This window comes from Dasypus novemcinctus, chromosome 26 (genome assembly GCF_030445035.2).
Source record: "Dasypus novemcinctus isolate mDasNov1 chromosome 26, mDasNov1.1.hap2, whole genome shotgun sequence".
In the NCBI taxonomy this organism is placed as follows: Eukaryota; Metazoa; Chordata; class Mammalia; order Cingulata; family Dasypodidae; genus Dasypus; species Dasypus novemcinctus.
This window is the reverse complement of record NC_080698.1, coordinates 61,223,770-61,242,403: the sequence shown is the minus strand read 5'-3', so window position 1 is coordinate 61,242,403 and position 18,634 is coordinate 61,223,770. Positions and strand designations below refer to the sequence as shown.

Genomic DNA, 18,634 nt, shown 5'->3' with positions numbered 1-18,634 from the left:
ATCTATGTAAGAATTCTTACTGTCGCACTGCCTGTGAGCTCTAGGTCAGGCACGGTGCTGAGGGCAGCATAAAGACCAGTGAAAGGGTCCCTGCTGAGGGGGCGCATCCTCCAGCGATTATCTTGTTGGCCTAGGAGCCGTTGACTTGAAGTCAGGGGCTGGCAAACTTTTTCAGTCAGTCAGTGTTTTTGGTTTTGTAGGCCATACTAGTTTCTATCACAACCACTTGACTGCCGTTGTAGTGCAAAAGTGACCATAGACAAGAGGTAAATGAATGCATATGGTTGTGTTCAAAATACATAGATAAATAAATAACCTTATTTGGAATTGTAATTTCAAATAATTTTCATATGTCGTGAAATATTATTTGACTCCCCCACCAACTATTTAAAAACGTAAAAACCATTCTTAACTTGAAGACCCTAGAAAAATAGGTACAAGCAGTACCGATTTGGCCTATGGGCTGTCATTTGCCAATGACAATGTGAGACTATCATTTAAAGTTTCACTAACTTTAATTTGCAGCAAGATAAAGATATGATCTGGAGATTCAATGTCCTAGAATTATTTCCTTTAAAATTTCTATTGATGAGTTTTACAGCTTTCCTACAATGCAAAAAGAAAAAACATTTGTTTGAAGTCAGAATTGCCAAAATTTATAATAAGTTTAAAAGTAACTCAATCCAGCATTATGGAATTGTTTCTGGATACTGTTCTAAGAAAGTCAAGAAGGATAATGTAGTACAGTCACAACAGGAAGAAACATCTAGTATCTTGTTTGTTTGTCAAAGTCCTGAATATAAATATGGTAAAAAAAGAAGAAGGAAAAACAATTTAAAAACCCAATTACCTCAAGCTTACCCTCATCAAAAGGGGAAGAAGGAAAATGATCTGTATGAAACTCCACATTCTGATATATCAATAGCCACAAAACTAAGAGAAGCAATACTATTCATTTCATGTACTCATTTTAGCAAAATACCCTATATGTGACAACACATTTTTTCAAAAGCTTGCAACTAGAGGCTATCCCTTGCCAGGGTCTTTTATTGTTCAGCAAGGTCTACAACTTCACTAAGTCATTGTGATTGCGAGGTTTATGGCGGAACCATCAGTGCTCCCTTCAGTCCCACTCCGGATGACCACTCTGTGTGGGAGGCTCCTAGAGCACTCTGACTTTCTTTGGGCTTCAGCTCGCCCCACCATCTGCCTCATCTGGTGAAAGCTTAGTCAGATGTGAAACTCATGCTCCTGTCAGGGTAACAAGGGGCTCACTGACAGGTGCAGGTGGCCAGCAGAGCACATGACGGGCAGGTGTGTGTGCCACTGTTTACTGCTGTCTCCTCTCCAGGCCCGCCTTGCCCCACCCTCTGGGCAGCACCTACCATGTAGGAACACAGGTCAACCCTAAAAACTTGATGAAGTGAAGCCCCACCCCAGCCAAGCAAACACTATTTCCTACCCTTGCCCATTTTTCATTCCTGTTCACAATCATCCCTTTCAAGTCCATATAAAAAAACTCTTTTATGTATGGGCAAGTAGAAACTATGGGAAGGCAACTGGGAGGTGACTAATCAATCCATTAGAAATTATGGTCCCTTTTCTGTCAGAATGGAACCAACTTCTACATATCCATAGCCAAGCTTATCTCTTAACTGCTCTTCCATACCTGGTCTTACCCTACTCTACCCCAAGGTCTTATTTCATCAGTTTATTTTAAAGAAATCTTTGCTGACCTTTTAGCCCTCAGACAATAAGAATCTAATTCCCAGTAAGTAACCTGTACCACTTCCTAAGAGTTGCAGAGAGGTTCTTATGTATGCTGAAAATCTGGGCTCTCAACATATGACATATATCACCAAATCTGTTTTGCTTATTTATTTAATTTACTTAATGGATTTAGGCTCTAAGCATTTTCCTCCAGAGATCAAGAAGCACATCAGTGCTGCCATCATAGCAAGGAGCTTACTTTTTTTCCTCTGCTATTTTATGTTTATGTTATTTTATTCAGTAGGCACCCATTTTATTTCTAATCATGTAGTTAATTGCCAACAAATGTTAGAATCTGTCATGGGATATATTTTCAAGTACCAAACAATCACAGGACTTTGCAATTCTGGTAGGCTCCAAACGGCCTGCATGATTTCTTTCCACAATTCTAGCTGGAGAGAAAATGGGAAATTCTGGTCAAGAATAAAGCATCCTGTATCCAGAGGTTGCTTTAGAAGATATTTTAAGGCATGCCCTAGTCTTATACCATTCTGGCACCAGTTTTTTCTCAACAATTCTTTGATTTGAATTCTCTCCTGAAGTGGGATATATTTAATGAATGGAAAATATCTGGAGCCTTTTTCCTTGACAATTCATTCCTCCATGGTTTCATGGTCTAGCACTTGTTATCATTTAAAGCATCGTTTGTGACCTACTTTTTTCCAATGGACATATTTGAAAACAATTCACAAAATCAAAGGGTCAAGTCCAAACCCAACCTTAAATCATAAAACTAACCATATGGTAAAATGCCTCATGTCTTTAGCCATATTCTACTGGTATAATATCAGACAGTGCTCTAGCAGGACAATTTAGCCCTATATTAAATAAAGACAGCAACGCTGGTAAAACTAAATGTTGTAGATTCATTCCATAAAAATCTTAAATGACTGTTACTCTGCACTTCGACAAGCATTTATTGAGTATCTATTTTATGCTAGGTACTGAGTACTTACAAAAAAAGATAAGATATAGTGCCAGCCCTTAGGAGCTTACCATTTAGTTGTAGAAACAAGTCTTTCACATGATTATAAAACAGCATTTAAAATTTTCTAAATAAAACCAATCTAAATAAACCAATAAAAAATGCATGATATAGACCATAAATACTATCTCTGATAAGGCAAGAAAGGCTGTCTAGAAGACCAAAAAGAAAATGGACATGGACATTTCCTCTGCCTGCTATCCTAAACCATTTAGATATAAGTTTCCCATTAGCTTTAGTTTACACTATTTTGGTCTCAGAAAATCCAAATGGCTGCAAAAGTGTGAATAGCTTCACAAAAACAAATCCATATTTCCAATTTAACACACATAAGGGCATTGGGCTGGGAGCTGCTAGAGACAGGGTAGGACTCTAGTTTCTGACCTAACCAACAGAAATATAATGCCACAGATGCAGTAGATTCTATACTATTCCCTCCTTCTCCCTGCCACTTCTGCTTCCATCTTCTGCCCTCCCTTATTCTGTACTGCAAATTTTAGAGCCCTAGCTTTGCTTTGCAACACAGGAGGTCAGTCAAGTGAATCCCCAAATCATTCTTCAGCCACCTGAGTCCACGTTTACAAAGGGGATTTTGCCTTCACCAGTTTTAGGTTTGAACATTGTAACAGAGTCTACAAGCCAGTAGCATTTTTGCAGGGCACAGTGGTAACACATAAAGTGTTGTCAGTTATCTGGAGAAGAAAGAAGAATGTAACAATGGGTGGTTTCCACATTTCTGTTTCTGCAGTACCAGCCAGAAACCCCTGAGCCTTTGGAGGATCCACTGGCATTTCCTAATCCCCAGAATCAACTCCAAGTTGCACAATCAACTCTTCAGGCAGCTGAAGTCCTCACCAATTCTACAGAACTGGTATAGCTGGGTACTCCATGTAGAAGCATCAGTGAGGCAAAGGGAACTTTGCAAAAGTAGAACTTCTTCCAGATGTTTAGCTTTATATTCATATGGTGCATATTTTTTTCTTTTTTTAAAAAACATTTATTTTTTTATTTCTCTCCCCCCCCCCAGCTGTCTGTTCTCTGTGTCCATTTGCTTGTATTCTTGTCAGTCTCACCTGGAATCTGTGTGTCTCTTTTGTTGCATCATCTTGCTGTGTCATCTCTCCATCTGTGCGGCACCAGTTCTGGCAGGCTGCACTTTTTTTGTGCTGGGCGGCTCTCCTTACAGGGTGCACTCCTTGTGCATGGGGTTCCCTATGTGGGGGACACCCCTGTGTGGCACAGCACTCCTTGCGTGCATCAGCACTGTGCATGGGCCAGCTCATCACAGGGGTCAGGAGGCCCTGCGTTTGAACCTTGGACCTCCCATGTGGTAGGCGGATGCCCTATCCATTGGGCCAAATCCACTTCCCCATATGATGCATATTAATACCATCCATCTCAGAGGATGATGTTTACAGTTAATTTTAGGCACTAGAAAAAGATACGTGAAAACACTGTCCTTTCTCCTAGTCTAGTAGAGGAAGGGAACCATGGAAACACATAAATGGAATACCAAAGGTTTCTTAAACAAAGGTACAGATCAAAACAACGTGCCCTGGACGCTGCTTCAGACCTACCAACCCAGGACTCTGCAGGGCGAGGCTTCAACATGTGTATTTAGAAAAAGGTCTAAAATGTGAAAGGTATCATTTAACAAAGATAAACAAAAGATACACTGCAGGCTCAAAGGAGCGAGAGGTTAGAGAAAGTGATAGAAGGCTGGATTTTAACCTTTGCTTCAGCAGTTTCATGCTGTGAACTCCCATTGTAATGGGCTGAATGAGAGGAAATGAAGTAGAGAGAATAAATGTCCAGTTATGTCCTCAAGCTTGGCTCTGAAAAGGAAAGAAGGGCAAGAGCTTGAATGGAAAACATTGCTACAGGAGCATTATTTTTTTTCCAGTTGGGAGACTCTTGAGTTTTTCAACAAGTGACCAGAGTCAGGAGAAAAGATGAAATTAAAGATAAAGAGAAGGGGATACTTTATACTGCAAACTCCCCATGGAGGTATGGGAAATGGGCAGTAGAGTCAAGGTAGAGAAACCAGCTTCGATCAGAGGCCCTGGGAGTCACAAGCAGTGCATCGTAAATTGTAGTGAATAGGAAAATTGACCCATTTTAAGTGAACTGCTGAATTATTTCAGTGATTTTTAAAACAAATTATTAAAGAGTGAACGCTTAAAAGGTACATGCTATACAAGGGGTTCTTGAAGACTTACAAACTATTAAGAATCGTGAAGTTAAAACTAACTCACCTAAATAGATAACCCAGCAAGAAAAGTATTTAAAAAATTCAATTTTAATAAATGCTTTTTTGACATAGTCTCATGGTGGGAAGGCAACGTTCAGTTAGTGTGCACAACTGTGACAGTTTTAAACAAAATGAAAAGTATATTTGCCACTTGAGCAATTGAGGGCCCAGAATAAATAGGATCATAATAAAGTAAAAACTGGGGCATAAGGCCTTGACTGAGTCTGCCATAAAATATTTTAACCACAATCTGCTGCTAGAATGGACAATAACCATCAACTATAATGACTGTAACAAAAATAGTGCACACACAGTTTGTCCCTTTCTGAAGTCCTACTGTGCTCCTCCTCATGTGATGTTGCTGCTGTGGGTAGAATTTAGTATGCAGTCCTATTAACATCAAGAGTCCTTTCCAATGTTAAGGCCATGTGCTCCACCAGAAATTTTAAAAAGTCCTCTCAGCAGCAATAAAATAGAAGGCTAATTACAACAGATCACTTTCTAATGTGGGATGGCTTGAATTTTATAACAGAATTTTTCCTTTCATTAACTATTTTTTCTTTTTTATTCCCAAACCAAAAGAAAAAAAAAAGACAAAGAACTTTCGAATGAGGTTATGAGGGACAAGAAAAATGTGACTAGAATTTCCTCGAAGCCCAGTGTCTGGAATAGAGGAGGCACATTCTTTAGGACCTTGGTTTGGAAGATATGACCCTCTCCGTGCTCTTTCTGAACCCTGACTCTTAGAACAGTCGAGGGCTGTGCACCTGGAAGGAGGCTGGAGACCAAGCCAGCAGAAGGAGGGGTGGACCGTTTTGTTGGTTTCAGGGACCCACAGTAGCAGAGATAAAGTGATGGGCAAAAAAAGCAAGAGCAGTTGTTTTGGCTCCCCCCACCAAAAAAGAAAAAAAAAAAAAGAGAGCAAGAGCAAATTTAAAAGTCCCATTGTGCAGTAGGAGAGGAACAAACAGACTTTTGAGAGTATATTGCACGCAGAATCCAGGTTCTGGTCCCATATGAATACATAGAGTGTACACTATATTTGGCTCGGTGGTAAGAATAATGACAATCATAGTATGTTTTAAAGAGGACTTTATGGTTGACAAAATACTCTCAGCATGTATATGATTCTTAAGAAATATTTTAAGATAAGTGAGGTAGATATTTCGACCTCTTTTACATACCTGACAGGTAAACCGTCTGCCCTTAGTTAGCAGCTACTAAGCACAGAATTGAACCTTGAACAAGGATGCTCAACTCCAAGTTCAGGGTCTATCATATCGCAGTGGGAACCAGCTGTGAAAGAGCTGGGTAATAATTGGGAAAGGGATAAAGAGTTACGAGTACCTATAGGAGGACACATATCATGGCATAAATAAAAGAGGTACTAGCCAGAGCAGCAGAGTTCAAGGTCAGAGCTCAGAGAGATTATTCTTCTGCCCTAGGCAAACTTGTTTTAAATCATCCAGAGATAAGAATCTGTGCCCGGCCCTTTAAAGTTATTTAAAGGAGCGCTCTCAGTTATTTATTTGCTAACTAATTCACTGGATTAATTTACTTTATTTCACTTTAACAAACTCTAACTTAAATCCCATATGGGTGTGTATATGAGTGTGTGTGTGTATATATATTTTAATATGGGCTCTAGAAGTAGTTATTAAAGAATCATGTATACTGTTAAAAGTACGATAATAGACCATGATCTCTGAAAGTACCTACTGACAGAGAAGACACATCCATAACTTTAAAAACTATAGCAATTTAATTTAACATATGTATATGCAGTTTCTCATATCCTCAGTATCAATAAAAGGTGTAGCCTATTATCATCTTCTCTGTGTTAAGCTTTTATACAATATCAAAGATAGCTGTCTTTCCTTTTGTTTTTTTATATAATTATTGCAGATTGAGTTTGTATATTCCCTTATTTCATAGAGATTTTTATGTCTGTTAACAAATGTGCAATATATATATACACATATAAATACATATCTTTATGTATGTAAGTCAATCATCTGAGTTTTTAATAAAGAAATATATAAATACATGCATAGCTGTAAAGAATGTATTTGAGCTGTTGGGACAAGAAAAATAATGATGGGCAAAGATCTAACAGGGCATTTAAACAATTTTGCAGGGAGCAGCAGGCACTGACAACAGGCCCACTAGACATTAAGTGGCTCAGTTATCTCCTTATCAAGACAGGGGGTTTTGAAACCAATGCCAAGGCTAACTCAACCTACAATGTGTTCCTCAGCAACCAGAACCAAGTCAAAACGTGAAATGAGACTCTGCCCGTAGCTGATACTCCTTTCCCCTCTCCAGCCTCTATTTTCATCTTTTACTCTATTTCCACAAAGTCAATCTGCGGAGCCAAAAAGGGAGGGCTAATGATAAGCATTCATTGTATGTCTATAACAGCAAATCTTAGGCTCAAGAATGAGGAACTAAAAGTCATACTCTGTTGTTAGTACCATGGCTTGGTCAAACCGCCATCCTCTTTTTTTTTTTTTTTAATTTTTTTTTTTTTAAGATTTATTTATTTATTTAATTCCCCCCCCTCCCCTGGTTGTCTGTTCTTGGTGTCTATTTGTTGCGTCTTGTTTCTTTGTCTGCTTTTGTTTCTTTGTCCGCTTCTGTTGTCGTCAGCGGCACAGGAAGTGTGGGCGGCGCCATTCCTGGGCAGGCTGCACTTTCTTTTCACGCTAGGCGTCTCCTCACGGGCGCACTCCTTGCGTGTGGGGCTCCCCAACGCGGGGGACACCCTTGCGTGGCACGGCACTCCTTGCGCGCATCAGCGCTGCGCATGGCCAGCTCCACACGGGTCAAGGAGGCCCGGGGTTTGAACCGCGGACCTCCCATATGGTAGACGGACGCCCTAACCACTGGGCCAAAGTCCGTTTCCCCCACCATCCTTTTTAAAACACTTTCCTGAATGGCTCTGACGATCACTGGGAGCATTACTTTAAACTCAAAGGACACATTCTACCCATTTATGGTACCAGAATAAACCAATGATGATACGAGTTGGCCTAGGTCCATATTTTGAAGGAAAAAAAATTAGAACCATGAAAAGAAGCCCTGTTGTTTGTGTATATCAAAAGTCAGCAAATGAAGATCTAAGAGTAATGGAATTCTGCATTATAGGGGGATAAACTTGTAAGAGTCTGTTTCTAAAGTGGATTTTTTCTATTACATCTTTACTCTTATAATCTTTCTCATGGAAAATGGTGAGGTGGCAAGAACACTGGATTGCATGTCAAAAGACCAGGATTTTACCTCAGCTCTACAAATAATGAGCTGGTAACCATAGTCAGGTCACAAACCAGTGTAGGACTGGGAATAACATTTAAAAAATGCCTAGGAAGACAAAGAACATTACATATTTTATTGCAGGTAGTCTTGGCAACAAGTACATGAGGTTATTACCTTCATTTTAGAAGAGGAAACTGAGGCTCAGAGCAGTAGAGCAGTTTGGTATCATTTATGAATTCCGAAAAAAGATATTTGGTTATGTTTGCAAACTGGTCTGTTCCTCTGGGCATCATACCTTTTGATTTTAATAAATTTTAATAAATTTAATGTTTATTTGATTAAATCAAGATGAGGGCTTGGTTCGCCCACATTATTAGGGTGACTCAGGGTTGAATCCCTGCCCCCTCGGTGGGCAATATAACTTGGCAGTCAATCAAGAAGACACACAGAGAACCCAAGGAAGAAAGAGAGAGCTGCACAGACACCCAGAGGAGAGAACCTTGATCCAGGGGCTCCAAAGAGAACTGAGCCATTTGCCTGATAGTTTGCAGCTGAAGAGAACAGAGCCCTGAGCAGCTGAGAAGAGCCTGGAGAGAAATGAGCTCTCCAGCCTTGAGCTGATAAATCGGAAGAAGCTGGGCCCACAGAACCTTAAGAGGAAGGAGAGACCAGGAGAGACCACCTGCCACCTTGCATCAACACATGCCAATAGAGTTTGGTGAGGAAGTAACCTTGAGTTGGACTCCTTAGGGTCTTGTAACTTTAAGCTTCTACCCCAAATAAACACCTTCCAACAGATTTCTGGTACTTTGCCTCAGCATCCCTTTGGCTAACTAATACAGAGCAGTTGCTAGATTCAAGTTTTTAAGAATTTGTTCAACATCACACAGCTAGTAAGGGACATAATCCAGGATTAACCCTTATCTGTATGGTTCCAAATCTCCAGCTTTTTCTGCTACCTATGTGCCTTAGGAGCTTGTGTCTCCTCATTTATAACACAAAGGATTAGACTAAATGACCTCATAGTTCATTTCTACTTTCATTGAGTTGTTTGATTTTATTGACAGGGACCAGGACAGGCAGTGAGAGGGCCTCAGGTTATAATGGAAGAGCTTAACAGGTTTCAGGAATTAATGGGCTGGTGGTAGGTAGGAAATGGTCTGAAAGGGAGGTCTTGAGCATTAGAACTACAATCTAGTATCAAAAAGACCTCATATGAACTCAGAATTCACATTTTAAAATTTTGTTTTGCCTGAGGAAAAAAGCACTTTAAAATAGCTTTTTTGAAAGTGATGTGATAAAATGGCTAACACAAAAGAAAAAAAAAATTGGACTGCTATGAGAATTAGTTTATGAGTTAAACCCAGTATGCAAATCTTGAAGTTAGATTAAAAAGTAATTTATAAATGGTATTAGTTTTTTTCCATTAGAAAGACATGAAAAACTAATTCAGTAAAATAGAAGCTACAGATAAAACTAATAATCAAATGGCATTTACAAAGGAAAGTTTTAAGATTCCAACTACCTGGCCTTGGAATTTCCCATCAGTAAATATCAGTCAGATCAAAAAGGATGAAGCTCTGGAGAAGAGCTACCAAGTTTATCCTGGGATTGGACCATTTTGTGAATGAAATGAAACTTGAATAAAAACAAGAGAGGGTATGAATCCCCGAAATGAAGTGCCTTATTTCCTCTATGTAAACATGATTTACTTAACCCCTAGTGTCTAAGCACAACACTGGGAGAGGATATAAGAGAGATGTGATATGGATCCAAGACTCCTGTATTAAACAGTGTAGTCTGGAGGCAAGACTCACAGACAAAATAGGCAGAATAACTCATATATGGCCAGAATTACCAAAACCAGAGCAAAGTATCATATTATGCTAAGGTCAGTAAAGCTTATAAAGGATCTAAGTAAACTATTCCCTCCCAATTATTGGAATATCAAGGTAGTATTGAGAACTACAAGCTTCTCAAAAATAGAATTTGGCCAGTACTTGTAAGCATTTGATTTCAGTTGCTCATGAAGAAATCTCAAATGGCCTCATTCTAGAGGGATGCAGAAGTTATATATATATAGTTACTTTGACTAATCTGACAGGAATCTCAGCTTAGTTATTACAAAATTACTGTTTAAGAAATGAAGCTAATCATTGCACTATGAAAAGACCTTGACCAGGAATCAGATGTGGCTCAACTGATAAGAGTGTATGCCTATCATATGGGAGGGTCCAGGGTTCAAAACCCAGGGACTCCTGACCTGTGTGGTAAGGTGGCCCACGTGCAGAGCTGCTGCAAGCAAGGAGTGCTATGCCACACAGGGGCGCCCTGTGTGGGGGTGCCCCACACACAAGGAGTGTGCCCTTGCAAGGAGAGTCACCCTGCGTGAAAAAAAGAGCAGCCCACCCAGGAGTGGCGCCACACACACAGCTGATGCAGCAAGATGACGTAACACAAAAGAGACGCAGTTTCCTGGTGCCTCCAAGGGTGCAAGCGGACAGAGAAGAACACAGAGCAAGTGGACACAGAGCGCAGACAAGGGGGTGGGGGGGGGGAAGAGGAGAGAAAGAAATAAATCTTAAAAAAAGAAAAAAAGAAAAAAAGAAAAAAAGACCTTGACTTAAAGATCTTGAGCTTTTCTGTGAAATACCAACTATAATGAAGGAAAAAACTACTTAGAACACTGAATGAACCTTCGATCTGGGGTTATCACTGGAAATGTGGTAATTAATCAGTCATGTCTGTACCTGAATGCCTGCAAGTTGACTAGTTGATTTTCCTTGGAGACAAACAGCCTGAGCAATGAAAGCATGTAAATCCTCCAGGCAAAGAGAGTCCACCTGAAAGGCGAGAGAGAGAGAAAAACTAGACAAGTGAGAAAAATGCAGATAAAAGGGAGTACAATCTCTTCTTTCACAGTCTGAAATCAGTGGTTGTAAAATCAAATCTTCTCCACTGTGCCCAAGGCCTTCTACCTAACTCACAGGGGCAAAAGCTCTCGTTCTTGGAATTCTAATATCCCTTCTCTCTAGCAATACAGAAAGCCCCAGAACATCTGGAAGTAATCATGAGGTACTGACCAAATCTAATTCATAGAGTAGTACAGCTGATCACTTTTTTTTTCTGGGGAGGTGGGGGGGGGGGTGGGGGGGAACAAATTGCCAGAGTTGACCCTAAAATGAAAAAAAGTGTTTCTGAGGTTTCCAGACAGAGACCACTGTCTTAGTTTCCATGGTCTGCGGTTTCCAGACAGAGACCACTGTCTTAGTTTCCATGGTCTGACAAACACCAACAATGGGTTGGTCTGGGAGGCTTGAGGCGTGCTTCCTCCAGGATCAGGAGTGTTCTGACTAGCTGGCAATCCTTGGGTTCCTTGGCTTTCCCATCCCAGAGCAATGTCCTCTCCTTCCTCTTGCGGGTTCCTCCTGACTCCTGGCTTCTCCCTGAGGCCTCCTCCAACTGTGCTGCAATTTTTTTCTGCTAAAAAAGGACTCCAGTCATTCAGTGGAGCCACACCTTAAGTATGGCTCTTCAAGAGGTCCTCTTGACAGTGGGGTCATACCCACAAGAATGCACACTGAGAACATGTATTTTTTGGGGGGGAGCACACAATTCAACTTACTACTATCATCCACAGCGAGGCTGAGCTGGGAGGTGAACAGAGCTTCACCAATCCCTGATGAAATGTATGTCCTTGGATCTCGGTTGAAAATGAACCAGGGACCTAAAACACGAGGGCCCTCAAATCCTCTGTGAAATCAAAAGGCATAACAAAAGTGAGAAACCAGGAGAGACAGAGAAATGCACAGAAAGAAAGAGACCTTGTGGCAATAGCTGGGTCTCAAATAAAGAATGGTCACAACAGAGAGGACCTGAGGAGCAAAGATGACGGGGCAGGGGCAGCACAGCATCTGTCTAATGCACTTTCTCCTCTCTCACATGGTGATGAGGCTGCACCTTTTCTAGCATAGCAATCAAATATTGCTAACCACATAAAAACAATATGGTGGAGCTGATGTGGCTCAGTGATTGAGGACCTGCTTCCCCTATACAAGGTCCCAGGTTTGTTCACTGGTACCTCCTAAAAATAAACAACCGAGAAAACCAACTCTCACTGGGGAGTGGATGTAGCTCAGTGGTTGAGCACCTGCTTACCATGCATGAGGTCTTGGGTTCAATCCCTGGCACCTCCTAAAAAACAACAAACAAACAAAAGAACCCACCAAAAAACCCAACAAGAAACAAAAAACACTATGGTGCCCTCTCCCTAAATAATTCTGTTATCCTACATGAACATGAGAATTACTCATGAGAATTTTACAGAGGAGCACACTCTGTAGCAAGTATCAGCTGGAGGGAAAACAAAGATGGAAAACAACAAGTCTTCTGCTAACAATTTCATTGATTCTTCCTGGATAAGAAAAATGGCTAAGGTGCCTCTCAAGGATCAAAATGATCCCACCATAAATAAGAAATATCAGAAATACTTTCCTTTAGGGGCTCCTGCTGCTCCTCACCATAAACCTTCTCCTCCCTTTTGAGAGAGGTGCTAAATCTCTCATGAAGAAGGTGGGGGGATGGTGACTAAGAGAAGTGTAAGGCTGGACAGTATGTTTGCCACTCACCATCTCCACCCGAGCGGAAGGTATTGACTGGCTGCTAAGACCTAAGAATGTTCTTACTGAACCCGCCCCCCACCATCCTATTCCATTTTATTTGAAAGCAGGTATCACCTTTGTATAAGTGACAGCAATTGCAATTATTTTAGGGAAAGCCAGAGTTATCTGTAAATGTACAGTACATTAGACAGATCCCCATCTAGAGAAGCGAGATCAAACGCAGGAGTTATTTTTTTAAATCCATAAACCCCCATCTCTTTCTGCTTAGGCTGAGGTTTGCTGGAATTTAATTTTACTTCTTGCCCTTAGTAACTTTTGAAGAAGGCTGATTTAAAAATATCAGTCTATAAGAAAAGAACACCTATCTGCTATGTCATGATTTTTAGTTAAGCAATTTCACACTCTGCCATCATCTTTACAGCTAACAAATCTAAAACATGTCATAGGTCCAAAGTTTCTTAATAATATATTTTATTAGAATTTCACATAATGGGGATCATTATTTTAAAGTGCTTGCTGTACTATAGATTTCATACTTTCTATGATATAAACTTCCCTTTCCAGAAGACTTTCTCAGACAAGTCATTGAAAAATTACTTATTTTTTGTTTTTTATAATTTTTTTTTAACGTGGAGGTTGGACCAAATGAGTATTTAGCTTCTCTGTAGGTTTTGTACACTGATAAGTAAGCAATTTTATCCCACATTGCAAATCAATCTTCTAATTTAGGCTTAACTACATAAAATTAGAATATGTTAATAAATTTATCATTTTAGTCTCATTTATTGTAAGAGAAAGTTATCCCTGTGTATAATAATAGAGTACCTCTTAATCTAACAGACTACAGCTTTATTGATTTACCAAGTATGGTTTTGATGTTTTCTAATTTTTTAAAGTTATAATTTAAACATGTCCTTTAAAGCCAAATCATCAAGCCTATTTTATGCTGAATTACACATTTTTATTTAAAAGCAAATTGTAGAGAGGAAAAAGGTGCAAGGAAAACTTTTCCTTCTGTTGTTTTTCTTGCTTCAGGCTTATATAAATACAGATATAAAACTATCGTTCTGGGATTTTGGGTCTTTTCTCCTTGAAGTGAACTGTAATATCTGTAGATCAACTGCCTAACTGGACAGAAAACAGAGCTAGGTGGAATTAGTGAGAATGGGTTCACATAACCCACTTCTACTACTGGAAAAAATCATTCAAAATGTATGTCTTATAAGTGCTAATACAAAGGCATTCTTATCTATCTCTATATATACCAATCCTGTACAGAGAACAGCATATTTATTTTTATGGGTGAGATAACTCAGCTTATTGGTTTTCCTCCACTTTCCAGTTCCATTTTGACTCAATTTCAACCATAGCCACCTGTGGATTAATAAACAATGGATATAAAATATTAATCCATATAGTCATGTATATTTAATATAGAATAAAAAAAGAAATGTGTGCTTACATTTAAATACAAAACAATTCCTGTCATCCTCTATGGTTTTATTTTATTTTATTTTATTTATTTATTTTTTTTAATTTTTTTATTTTTTATTGACTTTGTAATAATATTACATTAAAAGTATATATGTGAGGTCCCATTCAACCCCACCCCCCCACCCCCCCTCTCCCCCCCCCCCCCAACAACACTCGTTCCCATCATCATGACACATCCATTGGATTTGGTAAGTACATCTTTGGGCACCTCTGCACCTCATATACATTGGTTCACATCATGGCCCATACTCTCCTCTATTCCATCATGTAGGCCCTGTGAGGATTTACAATGTCTGGTGATTACCTCTGAAGCACCATCCAGGGCAGCTCCATGTCCCGAAGACGCCTCCACCTCTCCTCTCTTCCTGCCTTTCCCCATATCCTTTGTCCATTATGTCCACTTTTCCCAATCCAATGCCACCTCTTCTATGTGGACACTGGATTGGTTGTGTCCATTGCACCTTTATGTCAAGAGGAGGCTCAGATTCCACCTGGATGCTGGATGCAATCCTCCCATTTTCAGTTGTAATCACTCTAGGCTCCATGGTGTGGTGGTTGTCCTTCTTCACCTCCATCTTAGCTGAGTGTGGTAAGTCCAATAAATCAGATTGTAGGTGCTGGAGTCTGTTGAGGCTCAGGATCTGGCTATCACATTGTCAGTCCAGAGATTCAAATCCCCTAAATATATCTTAAACCCCAACATTAACTGCACCTCCAGCACATTAGCATGAAAGTCTTATGAAGGGAGATCCCATCTGAGTCCAGATTCATCACACATAAACACCATTTCCAAAGAAGGGCCATCTGCCCTGGTAGTTAACCCCATCGGCCATGACCATAACTCCCATGGGTCTCTTTAGCCCTCAAAGGAACCAATATCTGGGGGTTGTATCTACTTTATCTGTCTCTCTGACTCTGCTCAGTTGTGCATGAGGGCAAACCTTCTGCCAGCCTCCAGACTCTTTTTTAGAAACTCGTAGCCATATAAACTCATTTCTCCTTTCCATTTCCCCCTTACTTTAGGTCAAACAGCATTTTAAAGTCATGGTATTTTATGTAGACATGGATATTCTGCTGATCCGCATTGAACCTTCCGTATAAGGTCATTTTCCAGTTGCATCATAAGTTGGTAGTTGATAGTGGTCCCTCGTTGCCAGGGAGGCTCATCCCCGGGTGTCATGTCCCATGCTGGGGGGAAGGCATTGCATTTACATGCTGAGTTTGGCTTCGAGACTGGCCACATTTGAGTAACCTCTATGGTTTTATACTTTGCTAAGTTTTGTACAAATAAACAAAATGTAAAAAAAAATAAAAGTTTCTATTGGTGCAAGTGAAACCAATAATAAAGCAATAACATTTCTTTTTTTTTTTTACATTTTTTTATTGATTTTGTAATAATATTACATTAAAAATATATATGTGAGGTCCCATTCAACCCCACCCCCCCACCTCACCTCTCCCCCCCCCCCCAGCAACACTCGTTCCCATCATCATGACACATCCATTGGATTTGGTAAGTACATCTTTGGTCACCTCTGCACCTCATAGTCAATGGTCCACATCATGGCCCATACTCTCCTCCATTCCATCCAGTGGGCCCTGTGAGGATTTACAATGTCCGGTGATTGCCTCTGAAGCACCATCCAGGGCAGCTCCATGTCCCAAAGACGCCTCCACCTCTCATCTCTTCCTGCCTTTCCCCATACCCATCAGCCACCATGTCCACTTTTCCCAATCCAATGCCACCTCTTCTATGTGGACATTGGATTGGTTGTGTCCATTGCACCTCTATGTCAAGAGGAGGCTCAGATTCCACATGGATGTTGGATGCAATCCTCCCACTTTCAGTTGTAATCACTCTAGGCTCCATGGTGTGGTGGTTGTCCTTCTTCAACTCCATCTTAGCTGAGTGTGATAAGTCCAATAAATCATATTGTAGGTGCTGGAGTCTGTTGAGGCTCAGGACCTGGCTATCACATTGTCAGTCCAGAGATTCAAATCCGCTAAATATATCTTAAACCCCAACATTAACTGCACCTCCATCACCTTAGCATGAAAGTCTTATGAAGGAAGATCCCATCTGAGTCCAGATTCATCACACATAAACACCAGTTCCAAAAAGGGGCCATCTGACCTGGTATTTAACCCCATCGGCCATGACCATAACTCCCATGGGTCTCTTTAGCCCTCGAAGGAACCGATATCTGGGGGTTGTATCTGCTTTATCTGTCTCTCTGACTCTGCTCAGTTGTGCATGAGGGCAATCCTTCTGCCAGCCTCCAGACTCTTTTTTAGAAACTCGTAGCCATATAAACTCATTTCTCTTTTCCATTTCCCCCTTACTTTAGGTCAAACAGCATTTTAAAGTCATGTTATTTTAAGCAATAACATTTCTAAGAGTTGTTTAAGGGAAGCAGATGTGGCTCAGGCAGTTGGGCACTTGCTTACCACATGGGAGGTCCCAGGTTCAGTTCCAAGTGCCTCCTCAAGAAGACAAGCAAGACACCAAGCTGGCGCGGGAGCTAATACAATGAGCTGACACAATGAAATGATGCAACAAAGAATAACCATGAGGAAACACCAAAAGAAGAGAGCAGAGGTGGCTCAGGCAGTTGGGCACTTGCTTACCACACGGGAGGTCCCAGGTTCAGTTCCAAGTGCCTCCTCAAGAAGACAAGCAAGAGAGCAAGCTGGCACGGGGAGCTAATACAATGAGCTGACACAATGAAATGATGCAACGAAGAATAACCATGAGGAAACACAATGAGAGACACCAAAAGAAGAGAGCAGAGGTGGCTCAAGCCATTGGGTGCCTCCCTCCCACATGGGAGGTCCCAGGTTGGTTCCCAGTGCCTCCTGAAAAGAAGATGAGCATACACTGAACAGACACAGAGAGAAGATAGGAAGCACAAAACAAATGAGTAGGAATGGTGGAGGAAAAAAGAATCTTTAAAAAAAAAAGAGTTGTTTAATCCATACCACATTTGTCTGATATTTAAAATGAAGAGGGAGCAGGTATAGCTCAGTGGTTGAATGCCTGCTTTGCATGGTTCAATCCCCCACATCTCCATAAACAAACAAATAAAGAGACTAAGTTTGGGGAACAGGTGCAGCTCAGTGGTTGAGCACCTGCTTCACATATATAAGTTCCTGGGTTCAGTCCCCAGTACCTCCTAAAAAATAAAAAAATGAAAATAAAAAATAAAATAAAGAGCTAGCTATAGAATGGCCAGGGACAAGAGGACAATTAGGATGAAAAAATCAGGATAGTATTCTCTTGGGATGTAATTCTACAATAAGCTTCTTAATTACTATTAGTAAACCGTAGAGTGAATTCAGGTTTGAAAACACAATTACCTAACTTTCTATTCTAGGCAAATGATAATTTAATGGTTCTGCCAGAGTAGACTCATGCAGAGATCAGAGGACTTGACAAGATAGCTTGAAGGGGTCAAGGAGTTTATAAGACTATTTAGATGGGCTAAAGAAATGACACTCAATTTTAAAGGGCTTTTTGTTGTTGTTATGACAACAGTGGGACAAAAATCATTTAAAATGACAGCACTGTAGAAGGGAGGTGGAGAAAAGATATGGAAAGAGGGACTAGAAGAAGAGAGGTATTTTCAATCCTTCTTTCATTAAGATGTACAAAAATTATCATGTATGAGGAAAACTATTAAAAGGCAAATCTTTTAATTGACTGTTTCTATTGTCATACATAGTGCAGCAATGCTCCAAAATGTACTCATCAAATGCAATGAATGTACAACATTAATGAAAGAAGCTGTCAATGTGGGAGGAGTGGGGGGTGTGGGGAGTGGGGTATATGGGAACCTCATATTTTTTAATGTAGCATTTTGTGTGATCCATGTATCTTAAGAAAAAAAAAGGGAAGTGGACTTGTCCAATGGATAGGGCATCCGCCTACCACATGGGAGGTCCGCGGTTCCAACCCTGGGCCTCCTTGACCCGTGTGGAGCTGGCCCATGTGCAGTGCTGATGCACGTACGGAGTGCCCTGCCATGCAGGGGTGTCCCCCGCATAGGGGAGCCCCATGCGCAAGGAGTGAGCCCCGTAAGGAGAGCCGCCCAGTGCGAAAGAAAGTGCAGCCTGCCCAGAAATGGCACCGCACACACAGAGAGCTGACACAACAGGATGCAACGAAAAGAAACAGATTGCCGGTGCCGCTGATAAGGATAGAAGTGGTCACAGAAGAACGCAGCGAAAGGACACAGAGAGCAGACAACTAGGGGGGAG

At 40.7% G+C, this 18,634-nt stretch overlaps 1 protein-coding gene across 1 annotated transcript in view; it reads right to left on the bottom strand.

The window, feature by feature from the left end:
• Positions 1–7,347: 7,347 nt before the first annotated feature.
• The window catches only part of LOC131276127 (constitutive coactivator of peroxisome proliferator-activated receptor gamma-like), a 43,024-nt gene continuing 31,737 nt past the window's right edge, over positions 7,348–18,634 (bottom strand). The window contains 2 exon segments of the mRNA XM_058288533.1: positions 7,348–7,371; positions 11,012–11,104. Of these exon segments, the coding sequence (XP_058144516.1) occupies positions 7,348–7,371; positions 11,012–11,104 (117 nt within the window).